The sequence below is a fragment of the Gavia stellata genome, chromosome 10 (genome assembly GCF_030936135.1).
Source record: "Gavia stellata isolate bGavSte3 chromosome 10, bGavSte3.hap2, whole genome shotgun sequence".
Classification (NCBI taxonomy): domain Eukaryota; kingdom Metazoa; phylum Chordata; class Aves; order Gaviiformes; family Gaviidae; genus Gavia; species Gavia stellata.
Window position 1 is genome coordinate 4,605,214 of NC_082603.1, and position 20,643 is coordinate 4,625,856.

The 20,643-nt window shown below is 41.3% G+C and overlaps 1 protein-coding gene across 5 annotated transcripts in view; it reads left to right on the top strand.

Moving 5' to 3' along the window:
• RABGAP1L (RAB GTPase activating protein 1 like) overlaps positions 1-20,643 on the top strand; it is a 261,343-nt gene that overhangs the window by 172,838 nt on the left and 67,862 nt on the right. For 3 of the 5 annotated variants that reach the window (XM_059822057.1, XM_059822058.1, XM_059822059.1), the window contains exon 20: positions 16,350-16,478. In XM_059822057.1, the coding sequence (XP_059678040.1) occupies positions 16,350-16,478 (129 nt within the window). Of the gene's footprint in view, positions 1-8,634; positions 8,803-16,349; positions 16,479-20,643 lie in introns of those variants that run through there. The other 2 variants (XM_059822060.1, XM_059822062.1) reach the window with 1 other exon arrangement.

The following is a 20,643-nucleotide window of genomic DNA, read 5'->3' on the forward strand; positions in this document are numbered from 1 at the left end:
GTAATTTCAGTAATTATTTCCTTAATCTTCTCTTTCTGATCCTACTACCTTAGCAAAATCAGCTAAATGCATGCTTTATTTTGGAATTAGCAAACTGAGGCAAGTATTGAAATATGTGATTGTAGAGAAATCAGGCTCTAGATTAGCTGCTGTTGTAGGTGCTCACTACTGAAAAGGCAGGGAGGAGTACGCGTTAACTGGAAATGCAAGAATGAACCTCAGGGTTTTAAAATAGGTCCATATCCAAACTTTCTTTTTGAGGGTTCATCTACTCATGGAGTGTGATTCATAACAACACTTAAGGTCAACGCTTTGGTTGTTGAGCTTTCATCTGGGTGACCGTTAAAAACATGTTGCTTCATGCCGGAGGAAAGCCATAGTTTTGATCAGGAAGGTGTATCATATTCAAATTGAAATGGGTAAAAATAGTGAGAAACAATAATGTATTTGTTATTACTTGCATTTCCCAGCCAGTGCATTATTATCTTAGAGATTCACTTCAGTATGTATATGATCTTAAAACCAGTACTTTATATATCGTTCCTTGAACTCAGGCAAATGTGAGCAGCATTTCTAATGGTTCTCACAAGTTCTTACACTCCTCACGGCACGTTATCAAGCAGTAACTGTATATTACACAAACAAGACAGTTGTATTTCTTGGTTATTTCTCTTGTTTTCAGTCTCAATGCTGTTTGTGTCAGTCTGTGCCCAACAGATCAGGGAGAAGCATAGCAGTTACAATGGCAGGGACAGCAGATGATGCTGTTAATTCAAGTAGTTGATACACAGGCTCCCGAGGTTAAAAAAAAAAGTGTCAAAATTACCTTGGGTAGGGAGGGTTATTTGTTATCTTTATATCCTTCTGTATCTTGACTGAAAAGGACCTCCTGGGCCAAAGAAATGCCTCTCTGCTATATTATGCCATTACGTGACATGGCGTCCATTTCATAAACTAGTAACAGCAGCAATATTGCTGGTGGAAGGCCATTTCCCTTATTCTGGTTTAAATTTATTACTGATTATTTTACGCTCATCTACTCTTATATCAGCATTGCCCTTTATCTTAAATAGTCTCCTTCTGGCGACACTCACACTGGGGTTTATCACCTTGAGGTATATATAGATACCATGCATGTTCTTTACTAAATAAACCAATATTCTTAGTGTTCTTGAACTCTAGAGCATCTTAGTAGTTCTCTTCTGCATCTCCTCAATTCTATATCAATTTTTTTAGAGGTGTATGACTGGATCCTTAAGAGAGATCACACTGTGTTTTCTGTATTGATGGTCTATTTCCTTATTTCTAAAAAAATCTACTTTATCTGGTAACTGTGGGGATTGTATTGTTCTCTTATGTTTGTATGAAATAGTATTCATGACTAACCAGAGAGTTCCACAAATACTATTTCACCACCTTAGATGTGGATTTGAGCAAGAGCATGAATTTTAAATAAAATTATGCTGTACTTCTGTATTCATTCACATTTCACTTCTTAATGAACGTATAGTGAATTGTAGATTTTCTTTTTTCACTTTCAAAACATTATCTTGCTTGGATAGACATCTGACCTCACCTGTCTCCGATTTTGTCCATCATCTATCTCCTGAATTACCACTTGCACCAAGCCAGAACTTTAAAACCAGATCTGAAGTTTTGTTCTGTGTTAAAGGCATAGCTCAAAAATTTACGCTCATGAGAAGTGGACATACCCAAAGATAGCCAGAGCAGTCATCCATTTTTGTGCACCTTAGATCCTGCTGTTTGTGCGTAACCTCCAGCTATTCCTTCAGGGAGCCATGTGGCTTGCAGTGTGAACCGAAGTGACCGGTGTGACATCCCTGGAGATTATGCCTCCCTTCATCACCTGCTTCTGAAACGATTACTTGCCACTGTCTAGCCTGGGGCGCTAGTGTTTTAAAAGTAGTGTAGTCTTTTAAAAAAAAAAAAACAAACAAAGAAGGAAAAAGCCAAAGGGTCCAAGTCATAACAGCAAGTAATGAAATAAATTTTATCAGTCAGATGAAAGCAAGCAGTATGAAAGGAACAGCTGAGCAACCAAATTCTTCCATATCTTACTGCAATAAGGTACTGATGTTTTGTATAATCTTACTGGCTAAACTTCTGAGGATGTCAGTGAAGGTGATTATTTTAGGTAAAGCTTGCATATTGTCAATGCAGATAATTAAAAAATGTGAATTGTCTTTCAGTCGGGGATGAAATTGTGACAATTACAGTAACTTTTTGAGAGGTATCACATAAAAAGTGCACAGAGTGTGTAGGTAACGGGGCTTAGGCCTTGTGTCCAAGAGATGAAGCAGCTATTCCATTCTCTCTCTGCATACAAATGCTCTGACTTTGCATTTGCAATGGCTTGAGGAACCTGAACTAATTTTTAAATCAGCACTGCTTTAAGCCAGAGGTTGGATGAAGTGACATACAGGGTTCCTTTCCAACCTAAACTGGTTTTGATTCGAGGTGATCTGGTTTAGTCCACTCTGTAAGTACATTAAATCTTCAAAAGGCTCTTTTCTAGATAAAACAGAAGTGGCCACATTAGAATCTAAGACAAAATAGATGTTCTTCATGTTTATACCAATTCTTTCATAGCTTCTTTGTGTAGCTGATCCCAGGATAAGACCTGAAGCCTCTGGTAGAGAAGACGATCCTAACTTTTTGGTGCTAGAGATCAGAACCAACTGTTCCGTTTTCAAGGTCTCCTCCGTTAGGCAGAGGACAAGAAATTCAGTTAAGAGGCTCTCATATCACTGGTTTTATATTTCTAGTTCCTAAACTGAGGGTGTCCTTAAACTGTAGGTTTTGCTGGGCTGAAGAATTCCTCCTCCGGACCCACTCCTCCTACCCCAAAAACCAGTACTTGGTGACATGTTGGAGATTAACTCTTTAGAAAGAGAAATCTGTACCTGAAAATGTCCAGAATCATTCAACTTCCAGACTACTGATTTTCCAGCCTTAATATAACCAATTTTATATTTTTAAATGTCCACATTTATCTGCATGCTAAAAACCCATTGTGTCCTGACTAGTTACTTTCTTAGCCCATTTGATCTCCTCACACCTAAAATCAGTTAAATTTCTATTTGGTGAATGTTCACCATAAATTTTGAATTTTGAGGGAAGAAAAGTGTTCTCTCTTTAAAGGAATAGAAGACTGAAAGCTGAGAAAGTAACACGAAATTTGTTGAACTGCATTTTGTTGGCAGCACTGAACCCTGATTTATATATTGATGACACATCCCCATTATGTTGTCTGTTCATAATTTCTAAATCTTGGAAACTGAAGATGGTGTTTTCAGGACTACGTATAGTTCTCATTGATACTTTTTTTTAATTATTAACTATTATTTTTTATTATTATTTAAATATATTGTATATGTATCATGTACCTAGCAAATCTTGGGATTCTATGTGACGAAAACACATCATGGAGTTATGCTGTAGAATAATGGCATTCTCTGTTTAGATCTCTATTCCTTTCCTGTTAATTCCTACCATTTGATATATTTTGTTGACCTCTGCTGTGCACTGAGCTGATATTTTCGTAGAACTGTCCACAGCGACTCCAAGATTCATTCCTGAGGAGCAATTGTCAGCTGAGAATCTATCAGTTATATGTAAAATTGATACTGTTCTCCATATGCATCAATTTACATTTATCTGCATTGACTTTTGTTTACCCTACTATTGCCCAGTCATTCAGTCTCTTACGGTCCTTCTACAATTCTTTACCGGTCCTTCTACAATTCTTTACCGTAAGCCCCTGTCTTAAAAACTCTGAATAATTTCGTAGCATTTGCAAACATTGTCACCTCAGGATTCACGCTCTTTTCCAAGCCCTTTAAGAACAGGCCAACCAGCCCAGACCCCAGCACAGATCGCTGTTAGAATCTACTCTGGAAATTAATTGTTTTATCATGTTCTCTCTAATAATGATAAAGATGTAAACTTCACTAAATCCAGATTACACAGTTGTAATTAGACCCGAAGAACAGAAAGGACAAAGTAATTTCTGATAAGGTAAGAGGTGAAGTTCTTATTGTGGGCATGATGTAATTCGTATGGATTTTCAGAGCTGTTCTGGTACAGAATTTGTCTTATCCTTTTATAGGAATAAACTTGAAAGAGAACTTCCTTTTTTGTTCTTCCAGTTTTAGAGTCTATTTAGCTTTTCAAAGTCAGTAATTTTTGACTAAAATGTTAAAGGCAATCCAATTCCTTTTTTTTTTTTTACAGTTGACATCGAAAAGAGAGCTGCTATCATACATCAGCATTGATCAGTTAGCAATTGATATAGCAATTAGGGAAACGTTTAGTTTATCTCAGTACTGACCTTTCAGTACTGTGCCCCATTATTGTAAAAATTTGATATTCTTGTCAACACAAAGCGCAGGACAGGAGACAAGAGTAGTGGTGGTTTTGCAGGAAGGACTGGGGCAGAGGAAGGACGCAGAAGGCTGGGCTGTTCGCACAGGGAGAAGGTGGGCAGGCAGGGGAGGAAGCAGAGAAGGGAGAAAGGAATCCATAGTACTCACATAGGGTCGTAACTTTAAAATTACGCAAGGTGGGCAGGTTGTCAGATTTTACAGCAAGTTGTCGTGCCTTGTTAAACATGCAAGTGCGAACACTGTTACCTGGGCACTAAACCAGTATGAACACCTAAACTAACGCGTTTGTGGTCAGGCTTTGTGCACTCTGGCAAAATACTAAAGATAGAAGCTGCAGTAGTCATGATGGCAGATACTTTTCTCCCCATAGCAAACAGTCCAAGGAGCATAAGGCTCCCACTCTGACCATCAGAAAATGGTAGATAGAAACCCATTGTTCTCCTTGGAATCCCATGAGCCTTCCCCAAATATTTTCTCAGTTTTAATATGCATATGCATATGTGTATATATATGTTTTCCATAAAAAGGGGGTCATCTCTACTTTGTCATATTTTAAGTACAGACTTTTATAAAGGACCCCCCATAAAGATCCTTGGTATCTTGTTACAAAATTCAGAAAATATAGATAATTTCAAGTCATGTTCTATACGATTTTATTTGCTTCGACAATATTTTGCCATTAGCCACTTCATCTGAGTTCAGTGGCCATCAGCTGTATGTGTCTGAGCGGGTCTTAACTGTGTCAATACCACATGAGCAAACAGACATTTCATGGATAGGAAGGCCAGAAACAGAATTTAACTGTACTTAAAGACCAGATAGTCTACGACATGGAAACCAAAGCACAAGTAATACGTGTTTACGCTAAGACATTCTACTTAGTGTGCAAGTTACTGCCTCTTTGGCCATTTTCAGTTTTTTACATTGACTTCAGGCAGGTCCTTCTGAAGAATACAGGATAGTAATCTAATGGCATGGATAAGAGTAGTGATGTCTACACAAAGGAAAAATAACAGTTCCTGGTCAGACATGGATAAAAATAAAATGTAGTACTCGGTTAGGATGTAGAAGTGTCTTAAGAATGGTAAGGAGCATAAAAAGTCTCAAACTGCAAATCTGAATGATGGTTCACTGTTACGCTGTGTGAAAGGAGTTCCTGAAAAACACGGAGCGTTGGATTTCAGCTGATTAATTAAGGGGGTTTTTGTCACGCCTTGGAATTTTTTGGATTTGAGAGACCTCTTTTTGAACAAGAAATCCAGGCCTGATGTAAAAATCATAATGATGGTAGTAGACCACGTCTCTTGGGAAGCTAATCCTGTAGTTAATTTTCCTCATTCCTAAAAATTTGCACCTTATTTATAACCCAAATTCATCTGGTTTTAGCCTCTAACTATTGGTTCCTATTATAACTTTCTAGAATTAAAGACTTTATTTAATAATAATTTCATTCCATTTTTCAGAAGCCCAGACCTTACCCAAGATGAACCAAACCTGAATTTCTGTAAGGATGAGAGTTAGCTGTCAGCTTATGAAAGTCTGATTTATGCAAGAAATAATTTAAGGCTTTTTCCATGGACGGTGCTCTGAATTATCTGTCCTCTTGCCTGTTTCGCCCACAAGTCACCAGTGACTCTGCCCATTCGTATCCATGCTTCTAGTCGATTCTGTAACCTGCTTCCCAGTGCATGCAGTATAATGCTCTCGTTTCTTCCTTTTTAATGTTTTGAGCAATGTTTTCGTTCGCAGGTGGAAGATAGAACCTAATGTTTCTAGAATATCACATTTACCAGCGTGTGTTTAAATTAGATGTAAACGCTTCAAAAATTCAGAGAGAGTATGAAGAGCTACTTCCTTTCCTTTAAACCTTTTCACCCTACAAACATAGAGTCTGATGAGCTGAAAATTTAATGTGTGTTGGATAACTGATCGGCATTGTGGTGTTCACCTATACGCATAATGACAAAGTAGGTGATAAACCAGAATTTCTGGAACTGCATGCTGAGGGAGTTTGGAAAGTATAGGAGAGTTCCCATCGTGATCTTCGCTAGCATCTTAAACTGGAATGAAACGTGTGTTGGTTATGGTTTCTTTTTTCTTAAGAGAGTTGTGCATCGCTTCTCGTGAAAAGGACCTCAGTGGTAAATACCCCTAATCTCAGCCTAGAGAGAAATGCTGTAGCCTTCATGTCTTCAGAACCCTGCCCTGTGGACTAGTCTGTACGGAAGATTTTCATCTGCAGAGTAGTGTTTCACAACCTGAGATACTTAAATCAGCTTTCAGAAGACCACCTGTATTAAATTCAGTTCAATACTTCACAAAAATTGCAGGTGCTTTAGTTGAGGTAAATCCCATATTACCGGAGGATAAGTTATTGAGGCCTCATTGTCATCATCTGTCATCTTTGACCTATGATTTCTGCTGGTTCGCCTTTAACCGTCTTCCCACCTGCTTCATGTGTCGCCATGAGCCAAGGTGGCCTGTGTGGATGGGGCTGGTTTTGGTAATAATGTCCTATTTAAAAAAAAATCCTCATCCAAGAAAATTTACTTGTATTTGAAAGGAGTCCAGTATGGGTGGTGTATCAGAGTGAATGCAATTAATTTCTTTTTCTAATTTTCTTCTGCCTTTTTTTTAGTACTTATCTAGGCTTGTTCATGGTAAATTAAAATTATTTTCTTATTTTAACTACTGACAAACTTGTTTATTATTTCAATTCGATGACCCCAAGCTACAAATTTTCACTTGGCATTAGTATTATATGGTTTTTCTTGACATGTTAGACAAATGATTTTTAGAGCTTAAATACGCGTTTGCAGAAGCGTTCGCAATTAATGTGGTTTAGATCTGTACAGCTCCTCACAATATTTTAAATTACCACCTTTCCGTATGTTAGCTGTGTATGGAATATTACTGTCTGCTCCAGTCGGGAATGTGTATTGTTCAGTTACATAGCCCATTCTATAATTAGGCAATTCAAAAACGAAGCAGCGTAAAAACACGTTTTCCGAAACACAGGCCTATGAAATGAAGTAATACCTGCTGGGCTGTCTGTACCCAGATGGCAGAGGCACCTGGCCTCTTCCCTGCACAGCAATGATGCGAGGCAATTTAAGGTGTGACGTCATAGCATTTTCCTTACAAACGTGCAGTTAGTCTCTAGAACCACTTCAAATGCGTGAGCTGACATCATTCCCTCCCTGCCCATCGTCTCCAGATTTAGAAATGCCTCCTGAGAACACAGCGCTGGAGATTATCATTATTTAAATTATTTCATTCAGTCCCGCACAAGCTGTGCAACGATGGGCTACGGCTTCTCGGCTTCTCAGAAGCTGCCTGCTGCTCTCTCCTCACCAGGAGTCCATCACGATGTCCTTGCGCCTCTCCCATTCATCATCCGGGAGGGATGAGGGTCTCCTGCCCTACCTGCACTGGGTCTGTATTTGCATTATTCGGAAGCGGATCGAATACAAGTCATTCTGCAGGCTGGCAGGCCGGTTTCTTCCTGACCGCCGCATGTTAGAGGATGCAGTTCATGTGCCGTAAGCCTGGCATTCAACAGCAAAAGCCGTCACAGCTGAATTGATTTAAGGTAGTCGGGGAGGGGGAGCTCAGCTGTCCAGCCGCTCACTATTGGCTTCTTATTACGGCATTCTCCCCCGAGAGGCTCTCTGCATGCTCATTCACCCCCTCCTCCTCCTCCCAGCCCCCTCCTTGCCTACCCCTTCATTACTGATTCACAGCGAGAGGCAGCAGCGGCAGCCGCCACGCTTGTCACGAATCAGAGATTGCAATGAGCTCATCCTTTTCTCTTTGCAGCTTCAGAACTGCCCTGGCTTTATTGCTCTTATTGCTGCTGCTGTCTGCTTGCACATACAGACACTGAGCCCTGAAAGCTCTCCATTGCTTTGCTCCCATCCGAGCTTTCCTGCCCTCGTTTTCTGCCATTTTCCTGCTTTTTAGGTACATTTTTAGATCCATGTTTTCTCCGGTTTGTTTTTCAAATCGACTTTGAACTCTGGCTGAGCCAGCGGCACGGGGAATCGCATTTTTCCTTCATTCTCAGCAAAGATGCTTTTCTCTCTCTGAGAGACCGACGGGCGTTGCTGTAGGCGGCCATCCGAGCCCATCTCAAAGACCTGAGGCTGGCTCTCCTAATCTTGCACTTTTTTGAAATTACGGTTCAAAGCCTGTTCTTCTCACTCTGGATACTTACTACTTACTGCTCATGGAAGAAGGGGTACCTTGCAAAACCCCGGCTGCCAAGCTCACCCCACCTGTCAAAAAGTCCCAGGACATGCATGACGAGAGAAGCAAGCTGGTGAATGAGTACGCATGTCGGGTGCTGGAACTTCTGGGAATGGGGCATCGCCTATTTGTGCCTCGGCTGCTTGCGGTGAGATCACATTTTCTTGAAATCAATTCATTGCGAATTTGCCATCTTCCCTCCCAAAGCTGCTTCCCCCCCGCCCAGGATTCTTGACACTGAATGGAGGCGTGAGAGGTCTCTTATTTTTTCCTCTCGGCTTCTCAGAATCCATCTCCTAAGCACCGAGTCTTTCTTTTTCGTGTTAGCTCGGGAGGGCTGGACGCTAGTCCTGCCGACGGGGATCGGTGCCACTCCTTAACTAGCTTGAAGGGCTCACAACCAGGGCTGCGTTGTAAAAAGAATCTTTCCTAAAGCCATGAATGCTTTTGTTCTCAGTCCTGTAATGATTCCAAATAAGCAGCATGCCCGGTCTACTTGTAGATACTGATGGGAAGTGCATTAATGCTCAATGCTCAGCATTTCAAATTTTATACTTGTGACATCAAAGGTTAGTTTTAAGCATTCATAAAAATTCAAGCTACGTTGATGTATTTTGGTTTTCTACTGTTTTCTGTGTTTGATTTTGAAAAGGCAGTTGACACTATGTAAAAAAGTTTAAAATACATGCGTAGAATTACCTGGGAAATAAATTGTTAAAGGCGGTTTTATCCATCATAGCAAATGATGTCTGTGTGTGAAATGGCCTGAAATGCTGTGGCATGTTTACGGTACAGAGAAGTACGCTTTTATCGTTTCTAATGCTGGAGAAAGCAGACTGAAAACCCCAAAAATAGTGGTGAATCCAGAAGTCAGTACCTAGTCCTAGCGGAGTCTCCCTGGGGGATTGTAACCAAACCTGGCTGCAGCTCAGAGGTCCACCTGGCCGACGGCCTTGTACACCAGAATGTCATTTTTATGTGATGCACGTGAAGACAGCTTACTGATCCCATCCCTTTTTCTAGTGGGATGGTGCCTTTCCTTTATTTCCATACCCTCTGCACTCCTATATTGTAGTTCTGTCTAGCGTTTTCGTTGTGCCACTGAAACCTATCTCCGTGTTCTGCAGTACACTCCCGTAAGTGAATGTGCTCTGCGTCTTATAAGATGTTAAAGAAAAAAAAAAGGTGGGTGGTTGAATCAGTGCGTCCCTGCGCTGTGAGATGTTAGATAAAAATAAAAAATCACAATCTCTCTGATTGCTAGTGAAGTGCAGATGAATTTGGGTACCTACAGTCACTTGTGGAATTGGGGATAGTGCCTGCCACAGGGACTGATAACGCATGGTTGAATCTGGTGTGTGTGTCAGCATTATTCCCGCTTACCTCCAAGTGTACCTAAACACTCAGCCATCCCATCCCGCTGCTTTAGCGCTGATCGTCTCTTGGGCAAGGACTGCCCAGTCAGTCTGAATTGTTGTGTGAGGAACTCTAGGGAAGGCAGAGGCAAAACCGCTAAGCTCTTTTTTCACTTGACTTAATGAGGCTTTGTATCTGGCCCTCCAGATGGAGGTTACCGGGAAATTTAGGATACTTCATCACCCAGGCAGCTTAGCTTTGCTGAATGACACAATATTGTTTACTAAAAAAGAAAGAAAAAAAGGCAAAACAATACAAACAATGCTTGTCTTATTAGAGTGTCTTGACTTGTGGAGTCAATGTGATTTCCTGTCAGGTTTTATTAGCTAAATATACCTCTTTTGACATAAATCCCTTTGGATGCATACCCCTTCCACAGAGGCGGATAGACTATGTTTCTGATGATTTTTAAAAAACGAGAAATCTCTGAGGACCAGGAATTTGTACTTTAATCGGAACTAAAGATACTTCAAAACCTCAGTGTTTCATAAAATTAAGAACTAGGTTTGGTTTTATGTGCATAAGCTTCTCTTTTTGCTGGGGTTTTGGGAATAAATACCTAGGGAAGGGCAGAATCTATGCCGTTGTAGTGCTGCGTGAGAAATATAATCTATAACCTTTATGCCAGCCTTAGAAAAATTCACATCACCTACTCACTGCATCAGCTAACTGCGATGACGGGCAAGTGAAACAGCACTAATTCTGTGCGGGTTTATCCCCTTTGGGTGGATGAAGCTAGGAGGTTTTGTGTTTGCACTTACCTGCATTCATCAGTATTTTATGTGGCAGAATTAACATTACCTTTGTAAGTCTGGAGCTATATATAAAAACAGCGATGAAATTTTGAGCAGAGGGATGCTACTGGGTGTGCACAAGATCCTTGCCGTATTTATGGATGCCAACTCATTGCGCACAAAACCAAAGCTGTTTTTTTCCGTGACACTTTTGTACCACACAGTGTTTTACAGAGAGCACAGATTTTATTTCGCAAAACCTGTGTTTGACGGTACAGCTTTCACAGTAAAGAAACGGACATAAGCAACGCCAGTAAAAGGAGTCGTTTGATGTATTGTGCTAGAAGCGTGTGCTGGTGTAACTGTAGCAGTGTAGCTTTACCCATCAAACTTTCCCAGGCCTGGATCCCAAGTTTATCCACCCTGGCGCTCCTTGGCAGCACGGAAGGTCGACTTCATCCCTTTGGAGTCACTGAAGTGGGGTCAGATCTGTGGCTGGGGTTTAAGGGCAGCACAGTGCAAAGTCGTGCGACGTGCAGCATTGCAGTCTTGTTGCTACTGGTGGAAGAGGAACTATCGGGTTAGAAAAAAATAGCTCGCATACCTTGATTTTGCAGTGCGTATCTCCTTAAAAGAACTTAAACCCACATCTCTGTGTGTGTGTGTTATAGATTAAAAAATTCTGAAAAATTAATGTGAGGATACCTGTACACACTTTGAATTTACCAGTAGCAATTTAAATAGTGGGGGAGAGTATGGCCAGATTCTTTTCAGCCTTTAACTTGGTCTTCTTCCTGACACATGGTCATTAAAGTGTAAAATAGGCAGTTTATGCTCACTGACATTCTATAGAAATTCTAAATATATGTACTATATACATAGAATTCTACGGGATTAGTAATTTTTACCTGTTTGTGTGAAGGAGGAAGAATTAAATTAAGGAAGAGTAGTGTGGTTGATCCAAAATGTCTTCTGCTGTATTAGTTCCCAGGTGGGAATAGAAGTGTTAGTTGATACAGTCAGTAATAAATGAGACTGCAGAATTAATAATTGAAGACAAAGAAATTAAATTAAAGAAAAAAGCCAGCGCTTTGTCCTTTCTCTTAATCACATTTTCCTAAATATTTTGGGGAAAGTAGTAGTAACATTATTTACTTTTAAAAAAATAATCAAAATTAACATCATTTAAGTCTCTCAAATTCCATTCCTGTTTTTTGAACATTTGCAGTTTTCCAGAACTTTACCATTAGATTTGAAAGCTTTGCTAAGTACTTGTGGGGAAGGGCTTTCCCTTAGTTTCAACTTGTCCATATAAGAGAATTTTACAAATATATTGAAATACTTCAGCGATGTGGGAAGGACATTCGAGGGCATATTTAGTCAAACCATAAAAGGGAAGCTGAGACTTCTGGTCATAGTTCTCACTGAGTTTCCTCTTTTGCCTGGTTTTAAAAACATATTTTAACGAAAAATATGATTATTTGAAAATTACATGAGAGTAATAAAAAATGTCCTGGAGTCCCCAAGTGCACAAAAATGCGATGCACCTGCCAACCTTTAATTACTGGTTCATTAAACTTACAAATGGTTTAGTGAAATAAGTTGTTCATGAGCTGAGTGACGCGAAGCAACGCATTTACAAATCTCTGCCTGTCAAACAGCTGCCAAAAGGTTCCTGAAATGTCTTTATGATTTATTGATTAAAATCACAAAATGTCAAGAAATGTGAATCTTGGGACGCCAACGTTGGTTTTTTTAAATTTTTTTTGTATTACTTATACACACACACACACAAGTTTTATGTTGCTTCCTGTTTTTAATCAGTACCTGAAGAGGTTAGTTTGCAGAAAATATATAAAGTACGCGACCCGCTTCATGTTGCTCAGAAAATGTTACTTTGATTTGTTGTGATTTTAATAGGGAAACTAATTTTTTGAGAAACAGATTGTTTTAATGGGATTAAAATAGTCAGCAAAGTAGAAAGAGCTGAACAGTATAGGCTCTACCACTCCTTTTAGCAAACTATACAATGTGGTGGTTTGTAATTTTTCATAACTATAATCTTAGTTCAGCAAACTCTGTCAGAAAAGTTCTTATTTTCATGATTCACCATTATTCTTACGGGATTTTCACTGACTAAAGATTTTTCAGGGTTGAGACCTCAAAATTCTCAATAGTCAAAATTTTTATGGGAGTAATTTGTTCGGGGGCTGTTAAATTATTATTAAAACAGTGATTCAAGCAGAAGCCTAGGAGAATGAAATCTGACTTGAAATGTTTTACATTGCTGTTTTTCTGACATATTTGCCTCTCTTTTTTTTTGTATTTATTTTTAAATGAAGTGCTATGGACAGACCGGGTAGGTGCATCTGCTTTTCTAAAGTTTGGCAGAGTAATTCAATTGATGATTATTACTTTTTTTTTAAGGTTTTTTCTTCTCTGATTTCTAAAATAAATTCCAAAACACTCAATGCATTATGTTAATTTAAGAAAAAGAAGTTAAATAGAATATTAAAATAAAACTCTCTAGTCAGGACCTCTAGGAAGACTACATGCTTCCAATTAGGGTAGCTCAGCTCCTAATAAAAAGCTAAAACTTTGGCAAAAAGCGTGTTTGGTGTTTGTTTTGTGCTGGGAGCAACTGTCCAGAAGTCTTAATTGAAAACACCCTCCCACTCTGCTGGAAGCTCGTACCAACCAGCCTGTCTTGGAGACTACCCCGTCTTTCAGCACTGCCGTATCTGAGCACCCTCCGCGTAAAACCAAGAACAGCAGCAAAACGGGTGTTACAGGTTGGCTGGTGTCCCTTTACACCCGGGGCCAGTCGTGTTCGGGGCTGGGTTTCAGGGGACGATGGGAGAGGCTGCCATGGCGTGAGGAAGAGGAGGGGACTGGGAATGCGGGAGAGCTTGTCTCCAAAGAAGGCAAATTGGCAGTGTGATAGGGAAATCTGTTTGAAAAGCATGGTGATCACAGCTGTCGACATCACGGAGAGGGAAGGAGAGAAACGGCTTGCAAGCAAGCTGGTTATCAAACCATTTACTGCTTTTCGATCAACATCACCCAGCTGAACTTGGCGCAGAGGGGCTCGGTGTCCAGCGCGGGTTTTGGCAGTGACACCGTGCGCTGCCTGTGTGACAGGCTGCTCCCACCGCGCTCTGCAGCTTGCAGGTAATCTTAAATATAGCCCATCATGGGTAGGAAATGGTGATCTAGTCTCAAGTGTGGCAAATGCATATCTAACCTCAGTAAAACTCGTCCAGGAGGAATACAACGTTAGGAAGAGGAAATGGATGCAATGGCCATAGCTGCCTTCATGAGTGGCTATGATTCATTAGATACCCAACTGCACCAGCTTTCTGTCAACACTACATCGGTCTTGTCTGATTGAGCCTCAGCCAAATAGTCCTTCTGCCAAATTTTTGTGGACAGAATCAGATGCGATAGTTTGTAAAGCTGAGCTTTTCTCATCAGCATCCTGAAGGCAGCTTTTCTTGCGTCCCTGCAGTGATGACCCAGCAGCTTCCTTGGCTGGGAATGAAGGGAGGATCAAAGAGGTCTTGGGAGAACTCTGAGGATTTTGATGCCAAAAGTTGTCTGCCTTAAAAGTGCTGCGGTCCTGGGGAAGCGGATATGCTGAAGCTGGTTGAGTTGTATTTGGAGTTTTCTCACGCTTTCCTTGTGATTAACGTAGCAAAAACTACTACAACAGTGCCCATTAGGGTGTACAGTATCATAATCTCCAGAAATACACAGGTTGATAGGTAAACATGCACAAGGTAGATTTTGTCCTTATAGTCTCTTGATTGAGGACATCAAAGGAGATACTGCTCTGCTCCTTGCCGAAGTGAAAGATTGGGCACAGCAGTGATGGTTATCAGTGTTGGGGTGGCACACTCCTGACATCAGCTCATGCTCTCCGCTGTCAGAGGTACTGGGTAACCGTGAAAATACCCCCTTAACTTCTGTCGCTGTTCCAATCTTGGTACATAATTTAAAATCCCTTCAAAACCCCTTCTCCCTTCCACCCACCAAATAAAGTTGGGATAAATTGCTGTGTTTGATAGACCCTCTGGGTAGGGTACTGTAGCATTTTCAGCAGAAATGTGGAATACGTCAAGCTAGGTTTGAGTATTACTGTTACACGTCTGCAGCACCATATTGAAGTTCAGTTTGCTTTGGGAACCAATATATTTGTACTTTTAAAAAGGACTTTTGCATAGTAGACATAATTATTTTCATGTAAATGAACTAGGGGTGCTAGATTGAGTGGTGCTAGAGCCTTATCTCCTGCATGTCAAAGGCTGCACAGTTTCTCCCAGTTTTCCCTGTGTAGAGCCAACTCTCTTAGGTTTGGCCAAAGTGTGTTTTCTGGAAAGAAGTTGCCTGAAATTGGAGACAGCAAAGAATTTTGAGTGGGTGGGAATATAGTTAAGAATCAAACTTGGAAACTATGTGTACCTACTGCGTATAGCAAGGCAAAAAATGACAAAGGGCATTACTCATGAGAAAGCGGAGGATGCACACGTGAAAATGTTGGCGGTGGTACTTGAGCGATTAATTCAGCAATTACCCTTGACCAAAGGTACCTGTGCTGCTCCCGAGGTCTTTGTAGTAATACCGTGATACACAGCACCGGTCTCCGTGATACTAGTCTGTACGTCGACACGTTTTTCTTCACTCTTTCTGGGTTAAAGAGCTTGAAATTCACATTTTTGAGATGACGTCCTAAATGTCTTGTCTGGACGTTCAGTTTCTGTGAACCTTTTAAAGGAACTATCCCAAGGCTTGGTGTTTCTTATCTGCTAAATCTCTTGGTGTAGTTTAGTAAATCCGAAGACGAATACATTTGTCCCTGTGAATCATATTACTCCGTCAGCAGCAGAACTGGATTAATGTTGCATGTTTAACATTTTCTGACCTGTTAGGCTTGATGCCACACTGAGAGGTACAGTGTTATGAGAGATGTAGAAATAAGCATGTAAAACATTTTCTGGCACAGTGTTCTTTGAGAAATTGTGTCACAGGCTTCTGCACGTTGACTTGCTGATGCTTCTCATGAGTCATATGCATTTCTGCTTCTGCTGTTCATGTCTGTAACCATATATATCTATATATACGTTGTCTTTTTAGGGCAGCATTATGAGAATCAGCAATGGTCTAGCGCACAAGCTCTCTGGAAAATACTATAAATTCTCCTAGGTTTTTGTTGTTTGCTGGGTTTTCGTTTTTCTTCTCGCTGAGTGACACCTTGACAGGCTGAGCCAGAATCCCTTTCCTACCCCGCAGGTACAGAAGGATAAAATACAATAATGTGTTACAGTCCTCTGATTGTGCTGCTCTGCCTGGGATTCATTCCGTGGATATGCTTTAGCCTCTGTTTTGTTTTATGAGGTAGGGGTTAGAGAGCTGATTTCAAGGAGGGTATTTTTGAGCTATTGTGAATATTGGTGGTTTGGAATGCAGTCAGTAAATGACAAATCCAGTAAAAGAGCATGACTGCATGTTCTCAGTGTTTACTGGAGTTCCCTGTGTTTAATTGCAGACCTCAAAAGAGGACCTTCTACAAGCTGATTTTGAAGGAGCTTTAAAATTCTTCAGGGTTCAGTTGCCCAAGAGGTACAGAGCTGAAGAGAACGCCAGAAGACTGATGGAACAAGCTTGCAACATTAAGGTAAGGGCGGTCTTCGTTTCTTCTCGTTCACCCGGGGTTTTTGCAGGAAAAGGGAGGTGCAACATTAAGAATGGCAGTAGCGTGTGGAAAATAAGGTAATGAAATCATCAGTTCATTACTTTTTATGTACGTTTGTGTATTTATACGCACACATGCGCACACTTTTTATGTTTAAAGAAAGTAAAGCTCTGAGCTTTTCCCTCTTTGTCTGCTTCAGTACAAGCTAATAATTAAAATAGAAAACTGATGCATGATCAAACAAACTGAGTTATCAGAACTCACTAATTCATCGATTGATTTATAAACAGTGATTAGACTAAGCCAATTAATCGAATGTGGGATCATCATGCAACCGGAGGCCAGATATTACTTGTTTTGCTCAGAAGCTATTTATTTGCTGGGTGCTGCTGTACGTTACAATTGTATTGGGGTAGAAACTTAGTTTTCTTTGAATATCAAGCTTAACAAGACACAATATCTTTTTATATTCTACCCTATCCGAGACCGTGCTGTCAAAAGGTAGGCTACTTTCAACATTTGGACCACAAGTATTGGGCTTATAATGAACGATGGCAGATCAGAGGAGCCTGACTGTAAGTTTCTGAGGATGGCAAGCTTCTGTTAAAAATGGCCACAGAGGTTCATAAAGCTGTCATTTGAAAGGTCTGCTATTTTTTCTGGGGTTTTTTTTGTTGGAATGTGTATAGCTATGGATGGGCTTAACATTTGATCTTGGAAAAAAAATGCTTTTGTGATTTCTTGGAGTGTCAACACTGATGGGAAATGTGTGTTTGGTGTGGCCCAATAACAGACTGAGAACATCCCATCAGAAAGAACGCTCCTCTAACACCTTGCCTTTTTTTATCTCTCCCAATATATTTATTCATTTCCTTTTGTGCTGCTTAATTTCATAGTTTATTAAGCCAAGGCTTTTTCCATACTGGTTAAAACGCTGATCTTGTGAAAGAGTGGGGCTTGCCACACTGATGTTTCTTCCAGCCAGGAAAAAGATGATCTCTGCAAAGGTTTTATTAAAATTTCAACTCTGCTGTTGAAAGAGAGTATTTTGGAGTAAAAGACTACAGTTCGATGTTTAGTATTTAGTCCTTTGCGCAGTTCTTGAAAATGAGTAATTTAAGGACTTACCAAGTGCAGGAAAATTATCTTTATGTTCTTTACTCAGTGTGTATTTTTCTGATGGGAGGTTAAAATAGAAGTCCTCATGGTACTTTCCAAAAGAGATACTTGTCAATTTTCTTGGGCCTGCCTTTCTCATTTATTGTGTGCCACATGATGTTATTTTTCATTCATTTTTCAGTTTGTATTGGGTATATGTGTATATGATGTGTTTTGTTGGGAAAGCATTTTGAAACACATTTGAGGCAGATGTTCAGTGCATAGTCCCTCGTATGGGTTCAGCACATGGGGCCTTTTCAAAGCAGAGAATAAAATTCTGAACTGTTCGTCACCCTGAACGGGAAGGTGGCTGAAGGATTTGACAGTGAATCCACTGCCTATGCAGGATTTCGCACGTTCTGGATTCCGGCCCGTAAGAGAAAAGCACAGATGAGTACAGCAGACACGGAGTCAAGGCGCTCTCCTGGGTGTTACAGAAGTACGCGAGGACTAGTAGGAATTACTGGAATGGAGGGACAATTCAGGGTTGAGAGGTGGGGTTGTCAGGGATGGGAAAAGTAGATTTAAGTTACCCTCTGCTGTGTCAGTAACACTCCACCCTTGTAAGGAGTATAGTTGGGTTCTGCTAACTCATTCCTTCATTCAGATATAAGACATAGGAGGGGATCTAAACTGTCCTCTGAACGGTCTTTTGATAGTTAAGCTAGGAACAGCTAAACCCGTGGAGCAGAGCGTTCTGAAACTCAGAGCCTTTTAGTTAAGGTCGTTGTCAGGATTAATGGCTTAGTCAGGAAAGTTAATCTAAGTAGGGAAAACTCCGAACTTAAGGTGGTCTATTTGAAACAGTGAAAACGTGAAAGGCTTCAAGAACTTAACGTGAGGAAGTGCAGTGCAGGATCTTATTGAAGGGGATGGTGATATTTACTTTCAATTAATCTGTTTTCACTCACTTGTACTCCTTCTGTTATAGATGCCACTCATACTGATAGCCACGTGCTCACCAACACCAAGGCTTCTGTCTGGCCAAGATCACTTGTGTGTGATGAGGGTGAGGGACAGTGGCTATAAAGTCCTTACTGTGTCTCTTGGGTTTCTCTTGATGGATGACAATAAACTGGCTTTTAGACAAAGTTTTCCTACTCTTTAGGAGTCAAACAGTTCTCATGGTGTGATCTTTTCCTCAGAAGCTTGCTGGCTTCAGCCTGTCACTGCTGCCCTTTGTCTCTGTTTCCTCATTGCGGGTGGGTTTGTGGCTTCCAGCCCGTTTTCCTGGTGGTAGAGGTGATGTGCCATAGCTTTGCTGCGTGTCTTCGACTGGCTGGTCGTCTCTAGTACGGCCTCAACAGAGTGCCAGCTTTCTGGTCTAGATGTAGCAAAACATTTCTCATCGTTTGCCATCTCATCTCATTGTTTGACAGCTGTCACTCGTGTGCTTGCTTATCAATACATGCCGTTCCCGTAACCCGTTCTCTGTATCGTGTCTTCTGGTGCTTTTGCGCGCAGACACTTCCATTCGTAGTTGTTGCAGACTGATCTTAGTATTTCTGTTACGCATCGCTGCTGAGTGATTATGTGATGCCTTGACTCTGTTAACTCGATGTCCCACATTCAGTTAAAACACACAAGGGTTGAACTGACTTCACATGCTCAGCTTCTATTCATTTGGATCAACTTTTCTCACTTTTGCCGACAAGAATGGCCTTAGAGAGCCAAATTTGAATCACAGGAATGTAACCTCTGACTGGAGATGGCACATTAACTATTTGATAGGCCGAAAAGAAAATCAGCTCATAACGAGGAAGGTGATTGGCAGTAATCAGCATGGTTTTATGAAGGGTAAATCATGCTTAACTGACCTGATAGCCGCCTATGATGAGATGACTGCTTTGGTGGATGAGTGGAGAGCTGAGGAAGTTGTTTATCTCAAGTACAGCAAGTATAGACACTGTCTCCCATAGCATCCTTCTAGACGAACTGATGAAGTATGGACTAGGTAAGTGGCCAGTGGGGTGGATTGAAATCTGGCTGAGTTGCTAGGTTCAAAGGGTTGTGATCAGCAGCAGGATGTCCAGTTGGAGGCCAGTCATTAGTGTTGTACCTCAGAGGTTGATACTGTGACCAATACTGCTTCGCCTCTTCATTAACGACCTGAGTGGTGGAGCAGAGAGCACCTTCAGCAAGTCTGTAGGTGACACAAAGCTGGGAGGAGTGGCTGATAGACCGGATGGGTGTGCTGCCGCCCAGAGGGACCTCGACAGGCTGGAGAAACGGGCTGGCAGGAATCTTGTGGAGTTCGACTAAGGGAAGTGCAAGGTCATGCACCTGGGAGGAACAACCCCGTACACCGGTACCTGCTGGGGGCCAGCTGGCTGGAAAGCAGCTTGGTAGGAAAGGACCTGGGGGGTCCTGGTGGAGACCAAGGGGAACACGAGGCAGCAGTGAGCACTTGCTGCAAAGAAAGCCAGGGGTATCCTGGACTGCATCAGGAGGAGTGTTGCCAGCAGGTCAAGGAAGCGATCCTTCTCCTCTGCTCAGCACTGGTGAGACGCGTCTGGAGTACGATGTCCAGGCCTGGTCTCCCCAGGACAAGGGAGACAGAGCTACCACGGTGAGAGTCTGGTGAAGGGCCGTGACGGGACTGGAGCATCTCTCCTGTGAGGAAAGGCTGAGAGAGCTGGGACTGTTCAGCCTGGAGCAGAGAAGGCTCAGGGGGGATGTTACCAATGTAGATAAATACCTGCTGGGAGGAACTAAAGAATTGGGAGCCAGGCTGTTTTTTCATGGGTGTCCAGTGAACAGACAAGAGGCAGTGGGCACAAAGTGAAATAAAATAAATTATTTATTTAAAAGCTATTTATTTATTCATTAACTTCAGGGGTGATCAGGCACAGGAACAGGTTGCCCAAGGAGGTTGTGGAGTCTCCATCTGTGGAGATACTCAAAATGCAACTGACCCTGAGCAACCTGCTTTAGGTAACCCTGCTTCGAGGGGGTGGTTTAGACAAGATATTCTCCAGTGGTCCCTTCC